General features: G+C 43.4%; 1 protein-coding gene across 4 annotated transcripts in view; it reads left to right on the plus strand.

Moving 5' to 3' along the window:
* The first annotated feature begins 432 nt into the window (after positions 1–432).
* The window catches only part of TEDC2 (tubulin epsilon and delta complex 2), a 28,954-nt gene continuing 6,002 nt past the window's right edge, over positions 433–23,384 (plus strand). The window contains exons 1-8 of one of the 4 annotated variants that reach the window (XM_069734430.1): positions 433–532; positions 2,472–2,540; positions 2,666–2,764; positions 4,065–4,114; positions 14,509–14,983; positions 15,164–15,217; positions 16,099–16,177; positions 20,827–20,947. In XM_069734430.1, coding sequence (XP_069590531.1) covers positions 2,512–2,540; positions 2,666–2,764; positions 4,065–4,114; positions 14,509–14,983; positions 15,164–15,217; positions 16,099–16,177; positions 20,827–20,947 — 907 coding nt within the window. In that variant the 5' untranslated portion in view covers positions 433–532; positions 2,472–2,511. Of the gene's footprint in view, positions 533–2,471; positions 2,541–2,665; positions 2,765–4,049; positions 4,115–14,508; positions 14,984–15,163; positions 15,218–16,098; positions 16,178–20,826; positions 20,948–23,384 lie in introns of all 4 variants that reach the window. The other 3 variants (XM_069734427.1, XM_069734428.1, XM_069734429.1) reach the window with 3 other exon arrangements.

Genomic DNA, 23,384 nt, shown 5'->3' on the forward strand with positions numbered 1-23,384 from the left:
CCGCTGGAGGACAGTGCTGGCTCAAGGAAAGGAACAGCTACAACGTGTAGTTCAAGTAAATAGCCCGAGAATCCATGGTGTGAACTCGGTCCTAGTAGGAGTACACGTTTTTTTTTGCCAGGAACAGTCACAGAATTTTCTGGAATGTGAACCTACACCAGCTGTGCAGCATTACCTCAGCTTTACTTGTAGCCCCTGTAGATAACAGTACTGCCGTGCAGCCTGAGGGAAAAGGAATCTATACACACCACCCTATCCACATTTGTAGGTATGTCACTGTGTCAATAAAGTTCGGTTGAAAAGAAATCTCCCGCCTGCAGGGATCAAAATAGAAGCCGTCCTCTCATTGGGTGCCTGTTCCCTTTCGGGTATGTATCGCCTTCACTGATTGGTGGAGCGGTAACGCTTGCCCTGCATGGTAACAGTTGCCATGGCCGGTAGCTCCTGCACTTCCTGTGAGCCTGTTACCGTGTTCTTTCCCGGGCAGTGACGTTTCCAGTGCACGGACGGCGGGGAATGAGCGCGGCTGCAGGTTGTGTGTCCACTGTGGGTGCAGTGTATAAGATGGAGGACTGTAATCTGTATATAGTGGGCTAGGGTCACTTACAGGTGCTTGTGGACGTGCACTGACATAGTGGCTGTATATTTCATTGACAGTCTGCTGCTGTTGTGCACTACGACTCCCATCCTGCCCTGACAACTTTCGCATGAGTCACACAGGCGGTTCTACGGCAGCCTTTGGGTGTCAGGGCATGCTGGGAGTTGTAGTTCTGCACCTCTTACATGTCGGATAGAGCTGGTAAATACAAGTCTTTTTGCTATTTACTGCTTGTTAAAATTTGCAGCCGTTCTTGAGATATTAACACTTTTTTCTTTTGTTTACATCTCGTTGCCTTGGAAACCGACCACCCGCTGTTGGACAGTAGAACCCACTCAGTGCTTACAAGCTCTTTTCTATTCAGTTTGTAAGCACTGCTTTAAAGCTGTCCGGGATCGCTGGAGCGCGATTGTTGCCTCCTAATCGCAGCCAGCTTCATTGCAGCGCTTACAAGCTAGACCGGCAGCGGTGGTCGGTCTCCTAGGTGACGAACTATAAGCAAAAGAAAAGTGTTGATATCTCAAGAACGGCTGCACATTTTAAAAAGTAGTAAATTACAAAAGTGCTTTTTTTTTACCAGCACTATCCAACCGAGCATCGGTTCATGACGATGGGAATAACCCTTTAACTCTTAATAGGGTTCATAAGGGAGCCTATATTTTTGGCAGTAGGAATAGCAGCAGTGCATTGTCTGACGTGCAAAAAAAATGGCAGCCATGAGAGCAGGGACTGAAAATCTGCAGCAAATTGGATGTAAGCGCTGCTGTTTATTCTCCCAAATTTCAAGCCTTTTGCATGATGTCACTAGATTAGGGGGCATCACACAGCACAAGTACACCTGGCCATAGACATTTGGGGGGGGGGGAGTTATAAACACGGGACTTTTTCCTTTAGCCAATTTGTCGCACATTTTTTAAAGCGTCACACGATATTTGACTCCTTTGAAAAACAATAGTACTTCTACCTAAAAATATTTTATAAGCCCTTCCCCTCTTATTGTAGAGAGTATGCAACTTTGTTTTCATAGCTTTCTAAAAGTTGCAATTCATATATTTATCTTGTCAAAAACCCTAATTTGCATAATTAACCCCTCCCATTTGTAAAAGTGCGAAATTGCAAATTTGTGAACAAAAAAAGACGTGTACTAAAAATTAGCAAATTTCCAATGCCAGAAGTCGGGTGCAAAGGGCTTAAAAGGTTCCCACAAATTAAGGTATCCTTGGGAAAGGGAATAATTTGCTGATCGCTGAGCGTCAAACCGCTGGGACCCCCCAGGTACAGAAATCGCTGTTGGAGGGGCTTCATAATCCCCTTGCTCCGAGTGTGCATGCAATGAGGGAAACTGGCGAAATTGTTGACTGCCCAGCGAGCGTTCTTCAAGGTCTTTTTGGTCTGTCAGTCTAGATTTTTACATTTTTCTTTTCTTCCGGGGGCGTAAGTTGTGCCATAGTCAGCCGGCATCTGCTGAGGTTAAAGCAGAGCTGTCTCCAAATTACAATCTTTTTACATTATTAAAAAAAAAATATATATATATCTCTATCTTAGACTTAGAACTAATGGGGCTGGTGTACTTATGAAGAAAATCCATGTCAGAATGGCTGTGTAATCCTAACATTAAAACAAGCATTTTAATAATATTATACCTCCATGCTGACATGGTTTTTAAAAGTCAGTACACCAGCCTCATTGGGTCTGACACATCTATTTAATAATGGATGCAGGTTGTATTGTAAAATCTGGTGACAGATCCTCTTGAAACGCATATTCAGATGTGCAGGATAACGGTGGTGTTGAGATTGTTAGTGTATATTTCCTTTTCTTTTAGGAAGTTTTCTTTATATTCACCTTTTCGTATTTTTTTTTAATCTTTCAGGTGACTGAAGAGAGATTTCTTGTCTGGACCAGATGGGCCAATGATGTTGTCTTCGGCCTGCTCTCACAGGTATTGCTTAAGAGTGGTACTACACGTCAGCCTTGTTATACATAGAGAGCACATCCTAGGTGTGAACAGAACATATCCCTTTTATCATCGGTGCCCCTTATTCTTTACCGTCGCTCCTCACACAGGCTGCTGTCGCTGCTGAATCAGGCTTTTCTAAAGTGCAAAGAAGAAGAGAAGCAACTTGAAGAGCAGCTGAGGCAGGGACGGGCGCTGCTACAGAACCGGTATGTCGCTGTGCTTTTAATTTTTTTTTTTTTTTTTACATTTTTTTAAAATAAAGGAGTCCTTTTCGAGTCACATTACCCCCTACAGACAATTACAGGTCTCAGTAGTTAGGTGATTGAAGAACAGGACGTATTCGCTTTCTGTCCCAAGGAAGACCACTGGAGTGGCCAGGATATGCTGTTTTATTATTTTACAGCATTCCCTGCTTTTAGAAATTTAAAAAAATGAGTAGGACGACCGCCCTTTATTTCTTAAAGGGATATTCCCATCTCCAAGATCCTATCCCGATAAGTGATATGTAGTAAGTATAATATTACCAAATACCTCCAATTAGAAATATAGTATAGTTCTTCTGATTCGCTATGTCACTTACCACATGTACAGGGCATTGCAGTTGCTTACTAACAACTAACTATCAGTCAGTCTATGAGTTGTTGTAACCATGGATACCTAAGGTATTGCAATGCCCTGTCCATGGGGTAAGCAGCATAGAAAATCAGAAGTACTATACTACATTTCTAATTGGAGGTATTTGCAAATATTATTATTACAACTTCTAGATATTGGGATAGGATCTTGGAGGTGGGAATACCACTTTTAAGCTAAATAGACATAATTTCAGATCATAAAAACCATTTGCCCCCTCCGTATGATTTTTCCATCACTTTGGCGAGGATCCGACCTCTGACCTTCACTGGTTTTGAGAATGATGATGCTTAAGCACTGATTAAACATTGTACCCCCTATTCCTCTGCACAGCAGGTTGCCGGTACACCATTGTGCAGGGACAAATTGTATAGCACTGCAGACCCTTGTTTCTTGGGATTGGTGCGGTCCTCGATGTTACATTAGAGGGACCACTTCTATCACAGATTCCCCCCTTACCCGATCCTCTCTAATGTGACTTATGACCGCATATAAGCAGCTAGCTCATGCTTGTATGTATGGTAGAACCACTTGTGACATCGCCTTTAGCAATTCGCTAGTGGCTGTAACCATGGATATCATAATTACTGCAATGCCCTGCACATGGGGTGAGCGACATAGCGAATCAGAAGAACTATACTACATTTCTAATTGGAGTTGTGTCCTAATATTATTATTATTATTACACCTACTACATATTGGGATAGAATCTCGGAGATGGGAATACCGCTTTAACAGCAAATCGCTGCTGAATTTATGTCCTCGAGTTGCAATGATCTTTTGATTGGCTAGGAAACTTTCTTCTGAAAAGGGAACATCGTGTCGAGATGTTCAGACAACCGCATTCATTATTTTTAGTTTTTCTTCCAATAGGGATGCTGACAAGCCATTGAAACCGGATGATGTGGCCAGCGAGCCACAAGGTGAGTTATCTGCCGTAGAAATTACGACGTTCCGACATCTTCACACAATTGTTTAACCCCTTAACGACCGCCAATGTGCTTTTTAATGGAGCTGAGAAATAAGGGTATCGCACACCCCAGCGTCTTAAAATCACTGGGGTCTCAGCTACTTCAGACCCTGGAGAACATGATCAGTGATGGTTTTTATGGGCCCCTGTCAAGTAATAACGGCGATAGCAAATAAAAAAGTCAGATTGAAAATTAATTTCTCTTTTATCTAATATGATCTAGCATATCAGAGAAGAGAGAGAAAAGGGGTCCCCCATGCCCTCCCGGTACCTCCGCCATCCCTGTGAACTCCTGATCTGTCCTTTTCATCCTCTTTCAGGAAAAATATGTCAGGCGCATGAGCACGCACCCGTCGGGATCTGCTGGCAACAATAGGACATTTTTCTTATCAGTTCCTTTTGATCACTGTGATAAACCCTGTCACAGTGATCAAAATAAAAAAAAAAATAGTAAATCAAATCCCCCCTTTGTCACCCCCTTAGTTAGAAAAATAATTATAAAGTAATTTAAAAAAAAAAATCCATTCTTTGCAGTTAGGGTTGGAGTTAGAATTGGGTTTTTTCAAAAGGAAAAAAAAAACGCTGGTGATATGATTGTTAGTGTTTAGCGCATGTACTCGCTACTCAAATGTGCAGCGAGTGCTCAGGTATGCACAGAATATCTCGGATCCCCACATGTTTTTTTGGGCGGTGTCTAACATCCATGAAACATGCAAGGCAGAGATTCGAGCACCCGCAATCTTTGGTGCATACCCGAGCGCCTGCCGCAAACTGGAGTAGCAAGCACTTGCACAACGTATTCAGTATGACAATCCAATGTTATGTTCTGTCTTACCTGTAGGTTCAAAATGCTCACTATACCCCTGCATAAAATCCTTGAGGGGTGTGGTTTCCAAAATGGGGTCACTTGTGGGTGATTTTCACTGTTAACGCACATCAGGGGCTCTGCAAACGCAACATGGCGACTGCTCTCAATTCCAAACTTTTTTGCGTTCAAATAGTCAAACGGCGCTCCTTCCCTTCCGTGCCCTGCCGTGCAACCAAACTGTAGATTTTCTCCACATATGGGGTATTGGCGTACTCAGGAGAGATCGCACAACAAATTTTGTGGTCCTTTTTCTCTTGTTACCCTTGGAAAAATAAAAAAAAGTTTGGGTCTAAAGTAAATTTTTGGTGAAAAAAGTTAATTTTTTTTCTTCCATGTTGCTTCAGATCTCGTGAAGCAACGCAAGTGTTAATAAACTTCTTGAATGTGGTTTTGAGCATTTTGAGGCGTGCAGATTTTATAATGTTGTCACTTTTGGGGACTTTCTATTATATAGACCCCTCAAAGTCACTTGAAATGTGAGGTGGTCCCTAAAACAAAATTGGTTTTGTTAATTTTGTTGGAAAAATGATAAATCGCCGGTCAACTTTTAACCCTTATAACTTCCTAGCAAAAAAAAAAAGTTTCCAAAATTGTGCTGATCTAAAATAGACATGTGGGAAATTTATAATAGTTATTTTTTAACTGTTTTCTATTACATATCTTTCTGATTTAAGGGCACAAAAATGAAAAGTTTTAAAATTGCTAAACTCTCACTTTTTTTGCCAAATTTCATGTTTTTTTTTTTCATAAATAAACGCAAGTCGTAACGAAGAACTTTTATCTCTATCATGAAATACAATATGCCACGAAAAAAAATAGTCTTAGAATCAGTGGGATCCATTGAAGCGTTCCAGAGTTCTAACCAGATAAAGTGACAGTGGTCAGAATTGTAAAAATTGGTCATTAAGGTCAAAATTGGCTCGGTCACTAAGGGGTTAAGGCATCTCATGCATTTTATTTTGTTTTTTTTTTAAATACCGCTATAAATGTATTCTGGCCCCAAATGGTATGAGTGGTATATGACTATACGTCATTCACCGAACACTGGTGTCTGTCGTGTGTCTGTCGTGTTCCTGTCCTGGACCGGTCATCAGGGGAACGTAGTGTTCTAGAAAGGGTTTCTGAAGTTCACACTTTGCATATAGTGTCAGGTTTTTTTCAGCAGCTGCCAGGCGTTCAGTGAATCGGATGACAGCCGCCTGCCATATTGTCAGGTGCGCTGTCAATTCGTAAGCGACATTTTAGCACTCGCATGCTGAGACCCATAATCACCATGTGACAGCCAGCGTGGATGCACTTTCTGATAGAAATTTGACTTCTTAACCCCTTGGTGTTATCGAAAAAGATAAGAAAAGACGCTTCTGTTCGGGTGTCGGACATGTAATGTTACATGTTTTCTTTCCAATGAGTTGCTGTCCATGTAATTCATGGTCGGATCACGTCTACCAGAGAGGGAGATGTTCCCGGAGAGCAGAGGAACCTACTCTATGATGTATATAGACGCTAGTAGGTCCTACGGTCCAGAGGTGATCATAATTAGAAAAATATGACCGCTTTCTTTTGGAAACAGCGCCACGCCTGTCCGCAGATCGTATCAGGTATTGCAGCTCAGTTCCATTAAAGTGAACAGGACTGAGCTTTTTTGTGGGACGAGTTGTGCTTTTGAATGACGCCAGCTATTTTATCGTGTGATGTACTGGAAAGCTGGGAGAAAAAAATTCAAGTGCGCCAATATATTGAAAAAAATGCAATTCCACAATTGTTTTTTTTTTATTTTTTTATTTACATTGTTCATTGCATGGTAAAAATTACACATCAGTATGATTCTCCAGTTCAGTACAATTACAGCGATCCCAAGCATGTATGGAATTAAAGAAACAAAAAACAAATAGTGGAAAAAAAATTACAGTTTATAAATAAGGTTAAAAAAAATCTTTATTTTTATATAGCACTAACATATTCCGCAGCGCTTTACAGGTTGCACACATTATCATCACTGTCCCCGATGGGGCTCACAATCTAAATTCCCTATCAGTATGTCTTTGGAATGTGGGAGGAAACCGGAGAACCCGGAGGAAACCCACGCAAACACGGAGAGAACATACAAACTCATTGCAGACTCATTGCAGATGTTGCCCCAGCGCTGCAAGGCTGCACTGCTAACCACTGCGCCACCGTGCCGCCCAACCGTATTGCCATTTTCCGAGAGCCCCCACTCCGAGAAAATGTGGATCCTTTTTTGGGGTAGAAACGATGTTTTGATCACCTCTTATTATTTCATTTTTGTATGCTGTTTTGGCAGCCGGAAAAAAAAAACGCAGTTCTGGCGTTTTGATATTTTTTTTCTCATTACAATAGCATTTGATTACATTAATTTTATATTTTGATAGATTGGCTATTTACGGATGTGACGTCACCATATATGTGTATTTAAAGAAAAAATAAATTATTTTTATGTTTTTAATTGGGGGGGGGAAAAGGATGTGATTTGAAGTTTTGTATTTTAAAAAAAAAAAAAAAAATTCCACACATGTTGTGTGAAAGACAATTAATAAATATATGTAAATATATGTTTATAAAATATATCTTTCTAGTGTTTTTTCATATATATATATATATATATATATATATATATATATATATATATATATATATATATATATATATATATATGTGTGTGTGTGTGTTTTGAAAAAAAAAAATATATACATATCTACTTATAAAATGTAATGTATATATTGAACCTGAGATTGCATGATTGCTTGTGATGTCAGTACAGTATTGCTGTGCATAGCAAAAATCACAGTGAACTACGTATGCTAAACTTCATAAGAATATCGTCTTGACAGGCACAGGAGTTTTCAGCAGACCCCCAGTTTTCATGGCGATCCATTAATCGCATCATGGGGTGCCAATGGGCAATTAGAACGGTGCCACCCCCGGACCGTGTGCTTTAAATGCTGGCTCTTAGCGGCAGATGATGGCTGAATAGCACAGCCATCATCTGCCAGCAAAAAGCTGATATATGACAAAACTGTACGTCACATGTCGGTAAGGGATTAAAATGGCCCCAAAAGTCAGATTCATGATGGATAAACACTAATGTGTCAATATCACAGAAAAGTGTTTAAAGGGGTTATCCAGTTCCTCTTGCCTCCGCATCAGGAGGCGCTGACGAGCTGCCGGCAAATATTGGTAGGTCTCGCGCACATTTCTTATTAATTGGAGACCTGGCAAATATCCGGCAGCGATGCGCTGACTGAGGACTGCGATCTTATGACTTTGGAGATATTAGCGGGGGTTGTTTCTGTAATACCGGGGCTGATGTTTGACTGTAAGGAAAGTATAGCAGCGGGGCAGCCGTCCCCTTCCTGAGAGGCGTTTGGAATCCATTAAGCTTCAGCATAAATTCTCCATATTAGCCTGAAAAGACGGGAAGCCCTCACAATAGGATCCATCTCGCAGACAGGCGCCATAATACGTATTTGGATTAGAACAAGCTAATGTATGCTAATTCCCTGCTCGGCGATGTGGTTTGTTCTCCCGGTTTCGCCAGCACAAGTAGTGATATTCTGCTTTCTATATATAGAGCCCTTTATCTGGAGAATGAGATGCGTTAATCATAATGAATGCTCTCATTTTATGCCGGAGCGTATAATTCATTTTTTAATTCCGTTTATTCCAGCTAGCATTGTTTTACCCTTTTTTCAATAGCAGCCAGCATTGCCCTCCGAAATCTCTAATTATGTTTTTTTCAAGAGGTGTACAACTCTCTACAGCACTTCTGCCTGGTACTATGATGCCTCCCCGGGCACAGGCATTCACCAGCAGCATGTCTTTGTCAGCCGTGCGCTCACTTTCTTAAATCGTACCCCCTGTGCTGTGTATTCGTTTAATTAATCTGTAGAACAGAATCTTCTTTCATTCTAATATAGCCCAGAGTAGGATGAGCCGTTTACTTATTCTTGTTTTTGTTTTTATCAATTTCTCTATCAGCAAAGATGATCTTTCAAGCTTTTTGGGTGTTTAAACAGGGTGCTGCTTCCTTGTTAATAAAGTCCTGTGATCACAGCAGCCTCTGCACTGATTCAAGCCAGCAGGCTCTTTTACTTTCTCCTTTCTGATAGTGAAAAGCCTAAAGTAACATTATTACCTTGTCCAGTTGGGAAACTGCATGCTGTTAAATTTGACTGTAGAGGAAGCTTATTCATGTGATCACAGCAGGCTTGGTAATGATTCAAAGTAAGCAGGTTCTTTACTTTCTCCTTGCTAATTGAAAATATGTTAAAACAATATATCTTTCGAGGCAAGGAAGTGCATATTCTTGTGTAGGAAGAGTTTGCAAGAGAAAGTCCCTGTGATCACAGCAGCATTGGCATTGATAAAAAAAGCAGTTTCTTTACTTTCTCTTTCCTTATGGAAGTCCTGTGATCACAGCAGCATTGGCACTGATCCAAAGAAGCAGTTTCTTTACTTTCTCTTTCCTTATGGAAGTCCTGTGATCACAGCAGCATTGGCACTGATCCAAAGAAGCAGCTTCTTTACTTTCTCTTTGCTAATGGAAGTCCTGTGATTACAGCAGCTTTGGCACTGATACAAAGAAGCAGCTTCTTTACTTTCTCTTTGCTAATGGAAGTCCTGTGATTACAGCAGCATTGGCACTGATACAAAGAAGCAGCTTCTTTACTTTCTCTTTGCTAATGGATGTCCTGTGATCACAGCAGCATTGGCACTGATCCAAAGAAGCAGCTTCTTTACTTTCTCTTTGCTAATGGAAGTCCTGTGATCACAGCAGCATTGGCACTGATACAAAGAAGCAGCTTCTTTACTTTCTCTTTGCTTATGGAAGTCCTGTAATCACAGCAGCATTGGCACTGATACAAAGAAGCAGCTTCTTTACTTTCTCTTTCCTTATGGGTGTCCTGTGATCACAGCAGCATTGGCACTGATACAAAGAAGCAGCTTCTTTACTTTCTCTTTGCTTATGGAAGTCCTGTAATCACAGCAGCATTGGCACTGATACAAAGAAGCAGCTTCTTTACTTTCTCTTTCCTTATGGAAGTCCTGTGATTACAGCAGCATTGGCACTGATACAAAGAAGCAGCTTCTTTACTTTCTCTTTGCTTATGGATGTCCTGTGATCACAGCAGCATTGGCACTGATCCAAAGAAGCAGCTTCTTTACTTTCTCTTTCCTTATGGGTGTCCTGTGATCACAGCAGCATTGGCACTGATCCAAAGAAGCAGTTTCTTTACTTTCTCTTTGCTAATGGAAGTCCTGTGATCACAGCAGCATTGGCACTGATACAAAGAAGCAGCTTCTTTACTTTCTCTTTGCTTATGGATGTCCTGTGATCACAGCAGCATTGGCACTGATCCAAAGAAGCAGCTTCTTTACTTTCTCTTTCCTTATGGGTGTCCTGTGATTACAGCAGCATTGGCACTGATCCAAAGAAGCAGTTTCTTTACTTTCTCTTTGCTAATGGAAGTCCTGTGATCACAGCAGCATTGGCACTGATACAAAGAAGCAGCTTCTTTACTTTCTCTTTGCTTATGGATGTCCTGTGATCACAGCAGCATTGGCACTGATCCAAAGAAGCAGCTTCTTTACTTTCTCTTTGCTAATGGAAGTCCTGTGATTACAGCAGCTTTGGCACTGATACAAAGAAGCAGCTTCTTTACTTTCTCTTTGCTAATGGAAGTCCTGTGATTACAGCAGCATTGGCACTGATCCAAAGAAGCAGTTTCTTTACTTTCTCTTTGCTAATGGAAGTCCTGTGATTACAGCAGCTTTGGCACTGATACAAAGAAGCAGCTTCTTTACTTTCTCTTTGCTTATGGAAGTCCTGTAATCACAGCAGCATTGGCACTGATCCAAAGAAGCAGTTTCTTTACTTTCTCTTTGCTAATGGAAGTCCTGTGATTACAGCAGCTTTGGCACTGATACAAAGAAGCAGCTTCTTTACTTTCTCTTTGCTAATGGAAGTCCTGTAATCACAGCAGCATTGGCACTGATCCAAAGAAGCAGTTTCTTTACTTTCTCTTTGCTTATGGAAGTCCTGTAATCACAGCAGCATTGGCACTGATCCAAAGAAGCAGTTTCTTTACTTTCTCTTTGCTTATGGGTGTCCTGTGATCACAGCAGCATTGGCACTGATCCAAAGAAGCAGTTTCTTTACTTTCTCTTTCCTTATGGGTGTCCTGTGATCACAGCAGCATTGGCACTGATACAAAGAAGCAGCTTCTTTACTTTCTCTTTGCTTATGGAAGTCCTGTGATCACAGCAGCATTGGCACTGATACAAAGAAGCAGCTTCTTTACTTTCTCTTTGCTTATGGAAGTCCTGTGATCACAGCAGCATTGGCACTGATACAAAGAAGCAGTTTCTTTACTTTCTCTTTGCTTATGGAAGTCCTGTGATCACAGCAGCATTGGCACTGATACAAAGAAGCAGCTTCTTTACTTTCTCTTTGCTTATGGAAGTCCTGTGATCACAGCAGCATTGGCACTGATACAAAGAAGCAGTTTCTTTACTTTCTCTTTGCTTATGGATGTCCTGTAATCACAGCAGCATTGGCACTGATCCAAAGAAGCAGCTTCTTTACTTTCTCTTTGCTTATGGATGTCCTGTAATCACAGCAGCATTGGCACTGATACAAAGAAGCAGTTTCTTTACTTTCTCTTTGCTTATGGATGTCCTGTGATCACAGCAGCATTGGCACTGATCCAAAGAAGCAGTTTCTTTACTTTCTCTTTGCTTATGGAAGTCCTGTGATCACAGCAGCATTGGCACTGATACAAAGAAGCAGCTTCTTTACTTTCTCTTTGCTTATGGAAGTCCTGTGATCACAGCAGCATTGGCACTGATACAAAGAAGCAGTTTCTTTACTTTCTCTTTCCTTATGGGTGTCCTGTGATCACAGCAGCATTGGCACTGATACAAAGAAGCAGCTTCTTTACTTTCTCTTTGCTTATGGAAGTCCTGTAATCACAGCAGCATTGGCACTGATACAAAGAAGCAGTTTCTTTACTTTCTCTTTGCTTATGGAAGTCCTGTGATCACAGCAGCATTGGCACTGATACAAAGAAGCAGTTTCTTTACTTTCTCTTTGCTTATGGAAGTCCTGTGATCACAGCAGCATTGGCACTGATACAAAGAAGCAGCTTCTTTACTTTCTCTTTGCTTATGGAAGTCCTGTGATCACAGCAGCATTGGCACTGATACAAAGAAGCAGTTTCTTTACTTTCTCTTTGCTTATGGATGTCCTGTAATCACAGCAGCATTGGCACTGATCCAAAGAAGCAGCTTCTTTACTTTCTCTTTGCTTATGGATGTCCTGTAATCACAGCAGCATTGGCACTGATACAAAGAAGCAGTTTCTTTACTTTCTCTTTGCTTATGGATGTCCTGTGATCACAGCAGCATTGGCACTGATCCAAAGAAGCAGTTTCTTTACTTTCTCTTTGCTTATGGAAGTCCTGTGATCACAGCAGCATTGGCACTGATACAAAGAAGCAGCTTCTTTACTTTCTCTTTGCTTATGGAAGTCCTGTGATCACAGCAGCATTGGCACTGATACAAAGAAGCAGTTTCTTTACTTTCTCTTTGCTTATGGATGTCCTGTAATCACAGCAGCATTGGCACTGATCCAAAGAAGCAGTTTCTTTACTTTCTCTTTTCTTATGGGTGTCCTGTGATCACAGCAGCATTGGCACTGATACAAAGAAGCAGTTTCTTTACTTTCTCTTTGCTTATGGAAGTCCTGTGATTACAGCAGCATTGGCACTGATACAAAGAAGCAGTTTCTTTACTTTCTCTTTGCTTATGGAAGTCCTGTGATCAGAGGCATTGGCATTGATCTAAAGGAGCAGCTTCTTTTCTTTCTTTGCTACTAGAGTAATGGCTGAAATAACATGATATCTTTTCCAGGCAGTGAATTACAAATTCATCTGTTTGTAGGAAAAGCATGCCAACTAAGAAAGTCCTGGGATCACAGCAGCCTTGGCTCTGAGTCAAGCAAGCAGCTAATATGAGCTAGCAAGCTCACAGACCAGGACGGGGCTACTGCTCTACAGCATCTGTAACATGGCGGACTATTATAACTATTTCCTATTAGACAAATAGGAAGGCTTTGTGGCACATACTGTTAAAGGGATTGTCTGGTGAAAAGAAGGTATCACTTATCCATGGAATAGGTGAAAGCTTATAGATAGGTGGGGGTCTGTCTGCTCGGACCGCCAACGATCAGCAGAATAGGACACTTTTATCCCAGTTAGAATGGGGCGGCAATGCTCATCCTCTACCAGCAAACCCATTTATTCTCTGGGGCTTTTGGGAAAAAGCAGAGTCCCATAGAGTATGAAGGGAGCGGCGGCCAACCATGATCACTACTGCTGCACTGTGACGTGTATAAAGGTGCCGGTCGATGGGGGTCCCAGCACTTGGGAGCCTACCGATATGATCTAAATGTTATCTCCTGTCTCTTGGAGAGGTAATGGCTTCTCATCAGACATCCCTTTTAAGCTTTGATGGAAAAGGCTTTGCAGATGAGGGATCTGGGACAACATTAAGAGTTGTGTTTCCCTTGATTGCCATAGTTATAAATGGCAGTGGCCATATGACTAATGTTTTATTGCTTGGTGGGAGTTTGTAGCAATGGATCTATGCTTCCAGGGACTGGTGTGAGCTTTTATTAGCATTACTATGTTGTGGAAGCAGTGGGCTGCAATCTACAATCTTCATTTCTCCACTGCTGGAAGAAGTGTGTGGGGGAGGACGACAGGTTGATTGATGCAGGTTTCTACGCTTACCCTTAAATTACCTGTTCTAAAAGCAGCGTAATTCAATGTCAAAAACTTTATAATATCAAAACTTTGCTCCAGGAACCCAACAGAATACGATTGGTGATAAATGTATGATTGCTGGGGTTGCAACCATTGGGATCACAAGACTGAGGGTCCCAAAATTCTGTGTGACTGGAGTGGTAGTGAGCATGTGCGACCAATGCTGCATTCACTTTCTATAGAGTGGTGGTCACTGTTGCTCTGGATCCCTATTTCAGGAACCATGGGGGTCTCAACAGCCAGACCCCCATTAATCATCTTTTATTTTTAATCTATCTTTATTTGACAACCAAAGTAAAGTTCACAAGATTTTGGGACCTCTCATGTCCTAGTGTGTTAGCCGTTTTCTTGCAGAAGTGCCAGGGATGACTGCCCACTTTGGCACCCTGATATGGTGGGATGTTGTGTTGCACTTCTTTTACATTGGTCATTGCCAGTAGAGGATGAAGCTTCCGATTTGTGACGGCTCGTGCATGTAGGTGAGTACCCTCTGTGCAATATGGTCTGTCATTTGGTCTCAGAACTTGTAATATGTGGTTCTGACCTAGTACAAGTTTACGTATTGCTGTGGCCACCCCGGTGACATCGGGGCTGCAACTATAATGATTCTTACCATCATTTTTTTCTCCCTTTTAGTAGAGATCCAACCATCACCGGAAGATCTACAGGAGGTGGAACTACTAAACAAAGCTCTAGAGAAGGCCTTAAAAGTTAGAGAAACCAGCAAGACGGACCCCCCCAGTAATAAAGCCCCAGCACCTTCCTCTTGCCCAGTGACCAAAGAAAGGCCCCTTAAAGCTTTAACTAATGTTACACAGAAAGCATCCAAGTCCGCAACATACCATCTGAACCCTCCGTACAAAACCGTCCCTGACAGGAGAAGGGGCCCTAGACCCGGGCAAAGAGCATCAAGCATTAAATCAGCACAACTAAGACCTTCAGAGCCGCCAATCCCTAAAAAAAGCAATGGTGGTGGAGGCAAGCAACCTGGGATGAAGGCGAGCAGCACCCGAGCGTGCAGTGCATTACCAAAACTTGTGTCTCCGCCAACCACACGTTCATGTCCGGAGTCCTTGCCACCACAAAAACCTTCTACATTGAAAGAAAAGGGGTGAGGTTGATCTCATTTGTTATATATAATTATCATCTACCTGGCCAAAGTCTTTCCTATTAACCGTTAACCTTTTTTGTGATCACTGCCCATGCATCAACCCAGCTTTTTGGTGTAGGTGTCTTGAGTGGCAGCTTAGTAATGGTTGGTTTAAGAATTTTGTTTTTTGCGTCCCAATAGGTCAAGCCTAAGACTGCCAGCAGAATATCAGCGGGCGTACATGAGACGGACCAGGTGAGATAAGTCTGTATACTATACATGAAGGGGGCCTGTACAGTGACTGATAGAAAAGGCATCAATCTTTTTTATCTAATGATTTTCTTTCTTTTTTCTTTTTTTTTTTTTTTTACACTACTTTTCCAGTTGTCGAGGATGCTCCAATTAAGTGAGGGAAATTTATCACATTCACATGGCAAAAGTGTCAGTCATCTAACATTCACAATAGGTGATATCACAGCTCACCTCCTCCTGTGCAATGACTGATAACACCTCTATATACAGTAGATAACACAGGATCCACCATTCACTATAGATGATGTCACAGCTCACCTCCTCCTCCTCCTGTACAATGACTGATAACACCTCTATATACAGTAGATAACACAGGATCCACCATTCACAATAGGTGATATCACAGCTCACCTCCTCCTCCCTTAAAATGACTGATAACACCTCTATATACAGTAGATAACCCAGGATCCACCATTCACAATAAGTCACAGCTCACCTCCTCCTCTTCCTGTAGAATAACTGATAACAGTTCACTGCCAACGTCCGAGAATCCTCGCAGTGTGCCGTGCACACACTGTGAGGATTCCCAAATCTGCAGTCACATAGAGTGACTGGAGATTTCTATGATAAGCCTGAACAACCCCTTTAAATTCTGACATGCTTTTGCTGAGTTGGATTGGATTTATTTTAGTCATCTGTAATAGTTGCAGGTTCAGTTCTTCATATTTCTCACATCACGTACGTAGCGCACATTTCACATTTTCGGATTCCATTACAAGGAATGCAATAAAGTCTTTTACGTGCAGTGTAATAAGAGGCGGTGAGGAAATTGGGTTTGGCGATTCCAGACTGAGATAACCATACTGTTTTCCTGTGTTTTATAGATTATGGGAGAAGTTCTTTGCCATTCAAGACCACCTTCCTGCCTCCAGACCCTCATTTATTCAGAAGCTGCAAACAACTGTATCCTGTTCCTGGCGGGTGACGTAAAAGCCCCGTCCAGTGGTCCTTAGAGAATAGGCCATTGTACCGTGCCCTGCGCTTCTGCTCCTAGAGGCTTATCCCATGCCTCGTCCTGCACTCCCAGCTGCCAGACCTGTATTCTGAGTGACAGCCGTGCAGCAGTACAGATCTAAGTAAGGCTACGTTCACACTAGCGTTCTGCTAGTGTGCGTCGCCTTAGCGTCGTGCGACGCAGCGGCGACGCACGCGTCATGCGCCCCTATGTGTAACATGGGGGACGCATGCGTTTTTGTGTGTTGCGTTTTGCAACACTTGCGTCTTTTTTGCCGCTAGCGTCGGACCAAGAAAACGCAACAAGTTGCATTTTTCTTGCGTCCGATTTTCGGCAAAAAACGACGCACGCGTCGCAAAACGCCGCGTTTTTGTGTGCGTTGCGTCGCCGACGCAGCGGCGCGCAACGCTAGTCTGAACGTAGCCTAAGGAATGGGGCGACTGTGCATCTGTGAATCCCATTATATTCCTTTATGCTATTGTCTGCACGCCTCTTCCCACAGCGCCTCAGCACAGGTTAAATGCTGTTCTCTCTCCATATGACTGTGCATGGAAATCTGCGATTACATACTTACATCTATATTTCTTTATACAAATTGATATTAGTACAACACAGTTCATAGCAAATTAATATATGTTAATAGACCATACAATTTGGAAATGTTTCCATTTTTATTTTCCTGTATTATAACAGGTGAATATGCACCTTACTCTGTTCAGCTGAGTACATGTATTTTGGGTTTTAGAGAAAATTTATTTATCACTTCATTGGGGAAAACAGGACACTGGGTGTATAATGCTGCCATTAAGAGGCTAACACTAGGCAAAAAATAGCTCCTTAGCTACACCAACCGACTGGCACTAAGTTAATCAGTTTTAGCTTAGTGTCAGTAGGAGGCAGACACAGGTCTGGACCCAGGCCCGTTTCTACTTCTAGGTTTTGATTTTTTATGAATGATTTCCCTTTTTCTTGCAGATACGACTTGTGAGGGCAACAATGTGGAGTTGTCACTCTGATCTCCCACCTAGAGCCCGAGAGCACAGTGTAGAGTTGTCACTCTGATCTCCCACCTAGGAACTGAGAGCATAGTGTGGAGTTGTCACTCTTATCTCCTACCTAGAGACTGAGAGCACAGTGTGGAGTTGCCACTCTGATCTCCCACCTAGAGACTGAGAGCACAGTGTGGAGTTGTCACTCTGATCTCCCACCTAGGAACTGAGAGCACAGTGTGGAGTTGTGTCACTCTGATCTCCCACCTAGAGACTGAGAGCACAGTGTGGAGTTGTGTCACTCTGATCTCCCACCTAGAGACTGAGAGCACAGTGTGGAGTTGTGTCACTCTGATCTCCCACCTAGAGACTGAGAGCACAGTGTGGAGTTGTCCCTCTGATCTCCCACCTAGAGACTGAGAGCACAGTGTGGAGTTGTCCCTCTGATCTCCCCCTAGAGACTGAGAGCACAGTGTGGAGTTGTCCCTCTGATCTCCTACCTAGAGACTGAGAGCACAGTGTGGAGTTGTCCCTCTGATCTCCCCCTAGAGACTGAGAGCACAGTGTGGAGTTGTCCCTCTGATCTCCCCCTAGAGACTGAGAGCACAGTGTGGAGTTGTCCCTCTGATCTCCCCCTAGAGACTGAGAGCACAGTGTGGAGCTGTGTCACTCTGATATCCCACCTAGAGACTGAGAGCACAGTGTGGAGTTGTCCCTCTGATCTCCCCCTAGAGACTGAGAGCACAGTGTGGAGCTGTGTCACTCTGATATCCCACCTAGAGACTGAGAGCACAGTGTGGAGTTGTCACTCTGATCTCCTACCTAGAGACTGAGAGCACAGTGTGGAGCTGTGTCACTCTGATATCCCACCTAGAGACTGTGAGCACAGTGTGGAGTTGTCCCTCTGATCTCCCACCTAGAGACTGAGAGCACAGTGTGGAGTTGTGTCACTCTGATCTCCTACCTAGAGACTGAGAGCACAGTGTGGAGTTGTCACTCTGATCTCCCCCTAGAGACTGTGAGCACAGTGTGGAGTCGACACTACTGTACCCTCTCGTGTCTACAAGGCATACCACGGGATAGGCTAACCACCTAACACAAGAGTGTTTGGGGCTCCCCAGCAGACGGTTCTTGCCACCAATGCCCATCCCGCTCGCCTCCCCCCAGAGGAAAAGACGCATCCGTTGCCTATCAACCAGTCTGCGCCCGCAACATCTGATGTCCATCTCCTTTTGCCTGTCTGCAAAGAAGTATTGGGGATCTTTAGGATAGGTATATCCAGATCAGGTGTGACAGTGAAGGGGGCTCCAATTATAAAAATAAGAAAAATAGAGGGCTTGCAGAAGGTCCTAGTTTTTCCCAGTTCATGGTCTGTTTGACCCCTGATGGAAGCCATTTTATTTCTCCCCCTAGACCTGCTGCAGCCTCCGCCCTGCCCTGGTACTCTTCGGTAGAATCGCGTAAAAAAAGGTCGCTTCTGACTTTGGCCTGGGCTTTCTCCACTGGCCGATCTTCCGGCTGTTTCGCGTCCCACCATCCTCAGCCTATATAGGCGCTCCTTGTATTCTATCTTGCGGGAGCGCTGCACGCATTTTCTGACGCTGCCTTTTTCTAATTCTGCCCAGGTCCTTCATTTAGTCTCCGGCTCGTACTCTACTGCCACAGCTACCACAAACTCTGCCGCTCACTGCCTGGCTCCGCTATACCACCTCCGCCATCAGCGACCACAGGATCCAGGGTCTGCCACAGGGGGCAGCTGTATATCCCCAGCATAGCTACCTTCGGACATTTCTCTTCCTCTATGATTAACCACAGGGAGTCTTGTTCCCATGCTCCTCTTATTGTCCTGCACTGTGAAAGTTTTTACTTTAACAAAAGGTTTCCTTCTGGTCAGACCTCTTCCGTCTGCCTGGATTGCAGCCCACTGACCATGCTATCTTCGCAGGAGCTCCCCACCCCGAGTGGGCTGCAGCTCTCTCAATCAGTCGATGACCTAACCAATGTATCCCAATCTTGCCACCACCATGGGGGTCCTGTCCGCTTCCATGGATGTTTTGGACCCCGGGGTTTCCCTACCCAAACAAGGTAGACTACACAGGAGTTCCAAAAAGTGATCCCACACTAGCTCCTCATGTAGTTCTCTGTCCCCCTCAACATCCTCCAGGATTCCATCTCGCTCCCCTTCCTCCGGCGATCCAGGAGTCAGACTCCCCGTTCTGAGTCAGATTCGATCTGAAGAAATCTCAAAACTGCTTGACATGATGTAGTCTGATTCTAGCTGTTAATCAGACCCTTAACGTAAAGGACGTGGAGTCCTCACCCTCTGAGCAGACCATATCCTTCAGAAAGATGAAGTACCTTTCCTGGGTTTTCAGAGATGAAAAGTCATGGAGGTCTTGTATACATTTTTGACCGAAGTGCTACAGAAATGAGGAAAGTCTCACTCGGTGGATCCCCCGGTCTCCTGGCTCTCCAATAACACAATCCTCCCCCTTCCAGATGATGCCTCGCTAAAGGAGCCCTCGAACAGGCACACCAAGGCCCTCGCCAAATTGGCCTTAGAGGCTGCAGATTAAGCCCTCTGTCTGTTCTGTTCCGCAACGTGAGACTCCACGACCCTCACTAATGTATTCTGTCGGGCGCTTCCTCTCTCGAAAGAGCAGACCAGATTGGTCACGCAGGGAAGTAGCTCATGTCGGCTGCCCTCTGTGCAGTCTCTTGCTCAGCCGATTTTTTTTTTTTTATGAAAGGTGGTCCATTCTGCCATTCTTTACGCCTGTCGTGTAAGGGACAGAGCGTATCCACTCAGGGTCACGGCTCGATTCCCTGGGATCTTACAACTTTCCTGTTGCATGTGGATATGGGTGTGATGGGCAGGTATCTTGCACCTGTCCTACTCGCCAGACACGGAAGTGGAAGCGTGCATCATTGGCAGATATTTTGCATTTGTGCAATTTATTCAATGCGGATAAAAGTACAGTCTGCAGGTATCCTGCACCCGCTAGAATAGGACTCCTGCACGGGATCTGCCAATGATGCGTCCATGCCTCATCGGTAGGACCTGATGTTTGTGCATCCTGGCCAGTGTGTGCAGACGTGATGTCATCAGTGGCGCTCACCTCCCTTTTAACCCCATGGAAAACTTGACTGTAAGTGTGTATTCACACAGTAAGATCAAAAAGCTTTTTTTTTCATAGTTACCACCTTAAAATGCTGTGGTGCGCTACGTTTTTTGCCATGATTGCAGTAGTCCTAGCAATAAACCGCCATTTGAGTAAACCCTAATTCGTCCACATGCGGAGGTCTGACTGACCATGGCGATGCTTCATGTCTTCTCAATGGCTCATTTTACCAACACTTGATGAAAATCACTTATCCTACATTGGTGCACCTCCCCCCTACCCCCCCAAAAAAAAAAAAAAAAATCAATCCATAATCCTATCTAATTACATGTAATGATTTCCTTTCTCATTAATTATTGAATTGTGACATCTTCCGTTTCTTCTTAATCTCTTCTACTTCATCACTTCTGAAATCTCCGCACGTTTTACCGCTCCACCGTATTACAATATTAAACTTTCATGTTGTGATCCTTAATTACCAGTTAGTTTGCTCCTGATGCTCCTAAGCGAAGCCTTTTCGAGATCGAGGAAGAGACCGTGCGCTGGGAGAGAGAGGTCAGGAGCTGGCAGCAGAGAGCAGACGCAGCCGGTAACTGGCAAGCATCAGGTGAGGAGGGTGCAAGGGTCGGGAGGCTGAACCGCGACCACCGTGATCCCCGCTGCACCACCTCCAATCAGGTGGCGGGGAAGATCTGTGACCATTGAACACATGTCTTGTTAGTTACACCATAATGAGCATTCAGGCCTGTGGACAGTTGCCTCATATATATATATACAGTACAGACCAAAAGTTTGGACACACCTCATTTAAAGATTTTTCTGTATTTTCATGACTATGAAAATTGTACATTCACACTGAAGGCATCAAAACTATGAAGTAACACATGTGGAATTATATACTTAACAAAAGTGTGAAACAACTGAAAATATGTCTTATATTCTAGATTCTTCAAAGTAGCCACCTTTTGCTTTGATGACTGCTTTGCACACTCTTGGCATTCCCTTGATGAGCTTCAAGAGGTAGTCACCGGGAATGGTCTTCCAACAATCTTGAAGGCGTTCCCAGAGACGCTTAGCACTTGTTGGCCCTTTTACCTTCACTCTTCGGTCCAGCTCACCCCAAGCCATCTCGATTGGGTTAAGGTCTGGTGACTGTGGAGGCCAGGTCATCTGCCGTAGCACCCCATCACTCTCCTTCTTGGTCACCTGGAGGTGTGTTTGGGGTCATTGTCCTGTTGAAAATGAAATGATGGTCCAACTAAACGCAAACCGGATGGAATAGCATGCCGCTGCAAGATGCTGTGGTAGCCATGCTGGTTCAGTATGGCTTCAATTTTGAATAAATCCCCAACAGTGTCAACAGCAAAGCCCCCCCACACCATCACACCTCCTCCTCCATGCTTCACGGTGGGAACCAGGCATGTAGAGTCCATCCGTTCACCTTTTCTGCGTCGCACAAAGACACGGTGGTTGGAACCAAAGATCTCACATTTGGACTCATCAGACCAAAGCACAGATTTCCACTGGTCTAATGTCCATTCCTTGTGTTCTTTAGCCCAAACGAGTCTCTTCTGCTTGTTGCCTGTCCTTAGCAGTGGTTTCCTAGCAGCTATTTTACCATGAAGGCCTGCTGCACAAAGTCTCCTCTTAACAGTTGTTGTAGAGATGTGTCTGCTGCTAGAACTCTGTGTGGCATTGACCTGGTCTCTAATCTGAGCTGCTGTTAACCTGCGATTTCTGAGGCTGGAGACTCGGATAAACTTATCCTCAGAAGCAGAGGTGACTCTTGGTCTTCCTTTCCTGGGGCGGTCCTCATGTGAGCCAGTTTCTTTGTAGCACTTGAATGGTTTTTGCAACTGCACTTGGAGACACTTTCAAAGTTTTCCCAATTTTTCGGACTGACTGACCTTCATTTCTTAAAGTAATGATGGCCACTCGTTTTTCTTTACTTAGCTGCTTTTTTCTTGCCATAATACAAATTCTAACAGTCTATTCAGTAGGACTATCAGCTGTGTATCCACCAGACTTCTGCACAACACAACTGATGGTCCCAACACCATTTATAAGGCAAGAAATCCCACTTATTAAACCTGACAGGGCACACCTGTGAAGTGATAACCATTTCCAGTGACTACCTCTTGAAGCTCATCAAGAAAATGCCAAGAGTGTGCAAAGCAGTCATCAAAGCAAAAGGTGGCTACTTTGAAGAACCTAGACTATAAGACATAATTTCAGTTGTTTCACACTTTTTTGTTGAGTATATAATTCCACATGTGTTAATTCAGAGTTTTGATGCCTTCAGTGTGAATGTACAATTTTCATAGTCATGAAAATACAGAAAAATCTTTAAATGAGAAGGTGTGTCCAAACTTTTGGTCTGTACTGTATAATATATATTTTATACACGTGTGTGTATATATATTACATACATTTGTATATATGTACATATATGTATGAACAGTATGTTATATATACATGTGCATATATTAGTATGCGCCTGTATTATTTTACAACCCCCTACTCTTTATGGGTTCATATCAGGAGAACCATGAAAGCCAATCCTCTTACTGTGTGCGGCACACCGGGCCTGTTCTGTATGGCGGCATTATGTGACTCACGTCAGGGAGCGAGAGTGTTCTGGATAGAAACAGGCATGTTAATAAGCGTTAGACCCCCTCGGTGGCTTGTATTATGGGCCGCCTATTAATACATATTGCCGTGCGATTAATTGTGCTTCACCTAATTAACCTGTGCTCATTATTTGACATTGGGCGAACAGGAGCCATTCATCTTCATGTGTGTTTAACATCTAATCCTGTCCGTATTGTTAGACTGAGGCTGATGCTCGGTGAGATGACTGATCGTAGTGTGAAAGTGCCCACATTACTGATCTAACATAATCAATTAGTAGATTCCGGTCTGGGCTTAATTACAATGGTTAAAGGGGACTTGTCGGCACTACTGACGCGTCTTTATTTTAGTAAACTCTGGAGCATCTGTTCTTATTTTTCTATGTTGTGCTGTTTATCTATTATTCCTACTGG

The sequence above is a fragment of the Ranitomeya imitator genome, chromosome 7 (assembly GCF_032444005.1).
Source record: "Ranitomeya imitator isolate aRanImi1 chromosome 7, aRanImi1.pri, whole genome shotgun sequence".
NCBI lineage: Eukaryota > Metazoa > Chordata > Amphibia > Anura > Dendrobatidae > Ranitomeya > Ranitomeya imitator.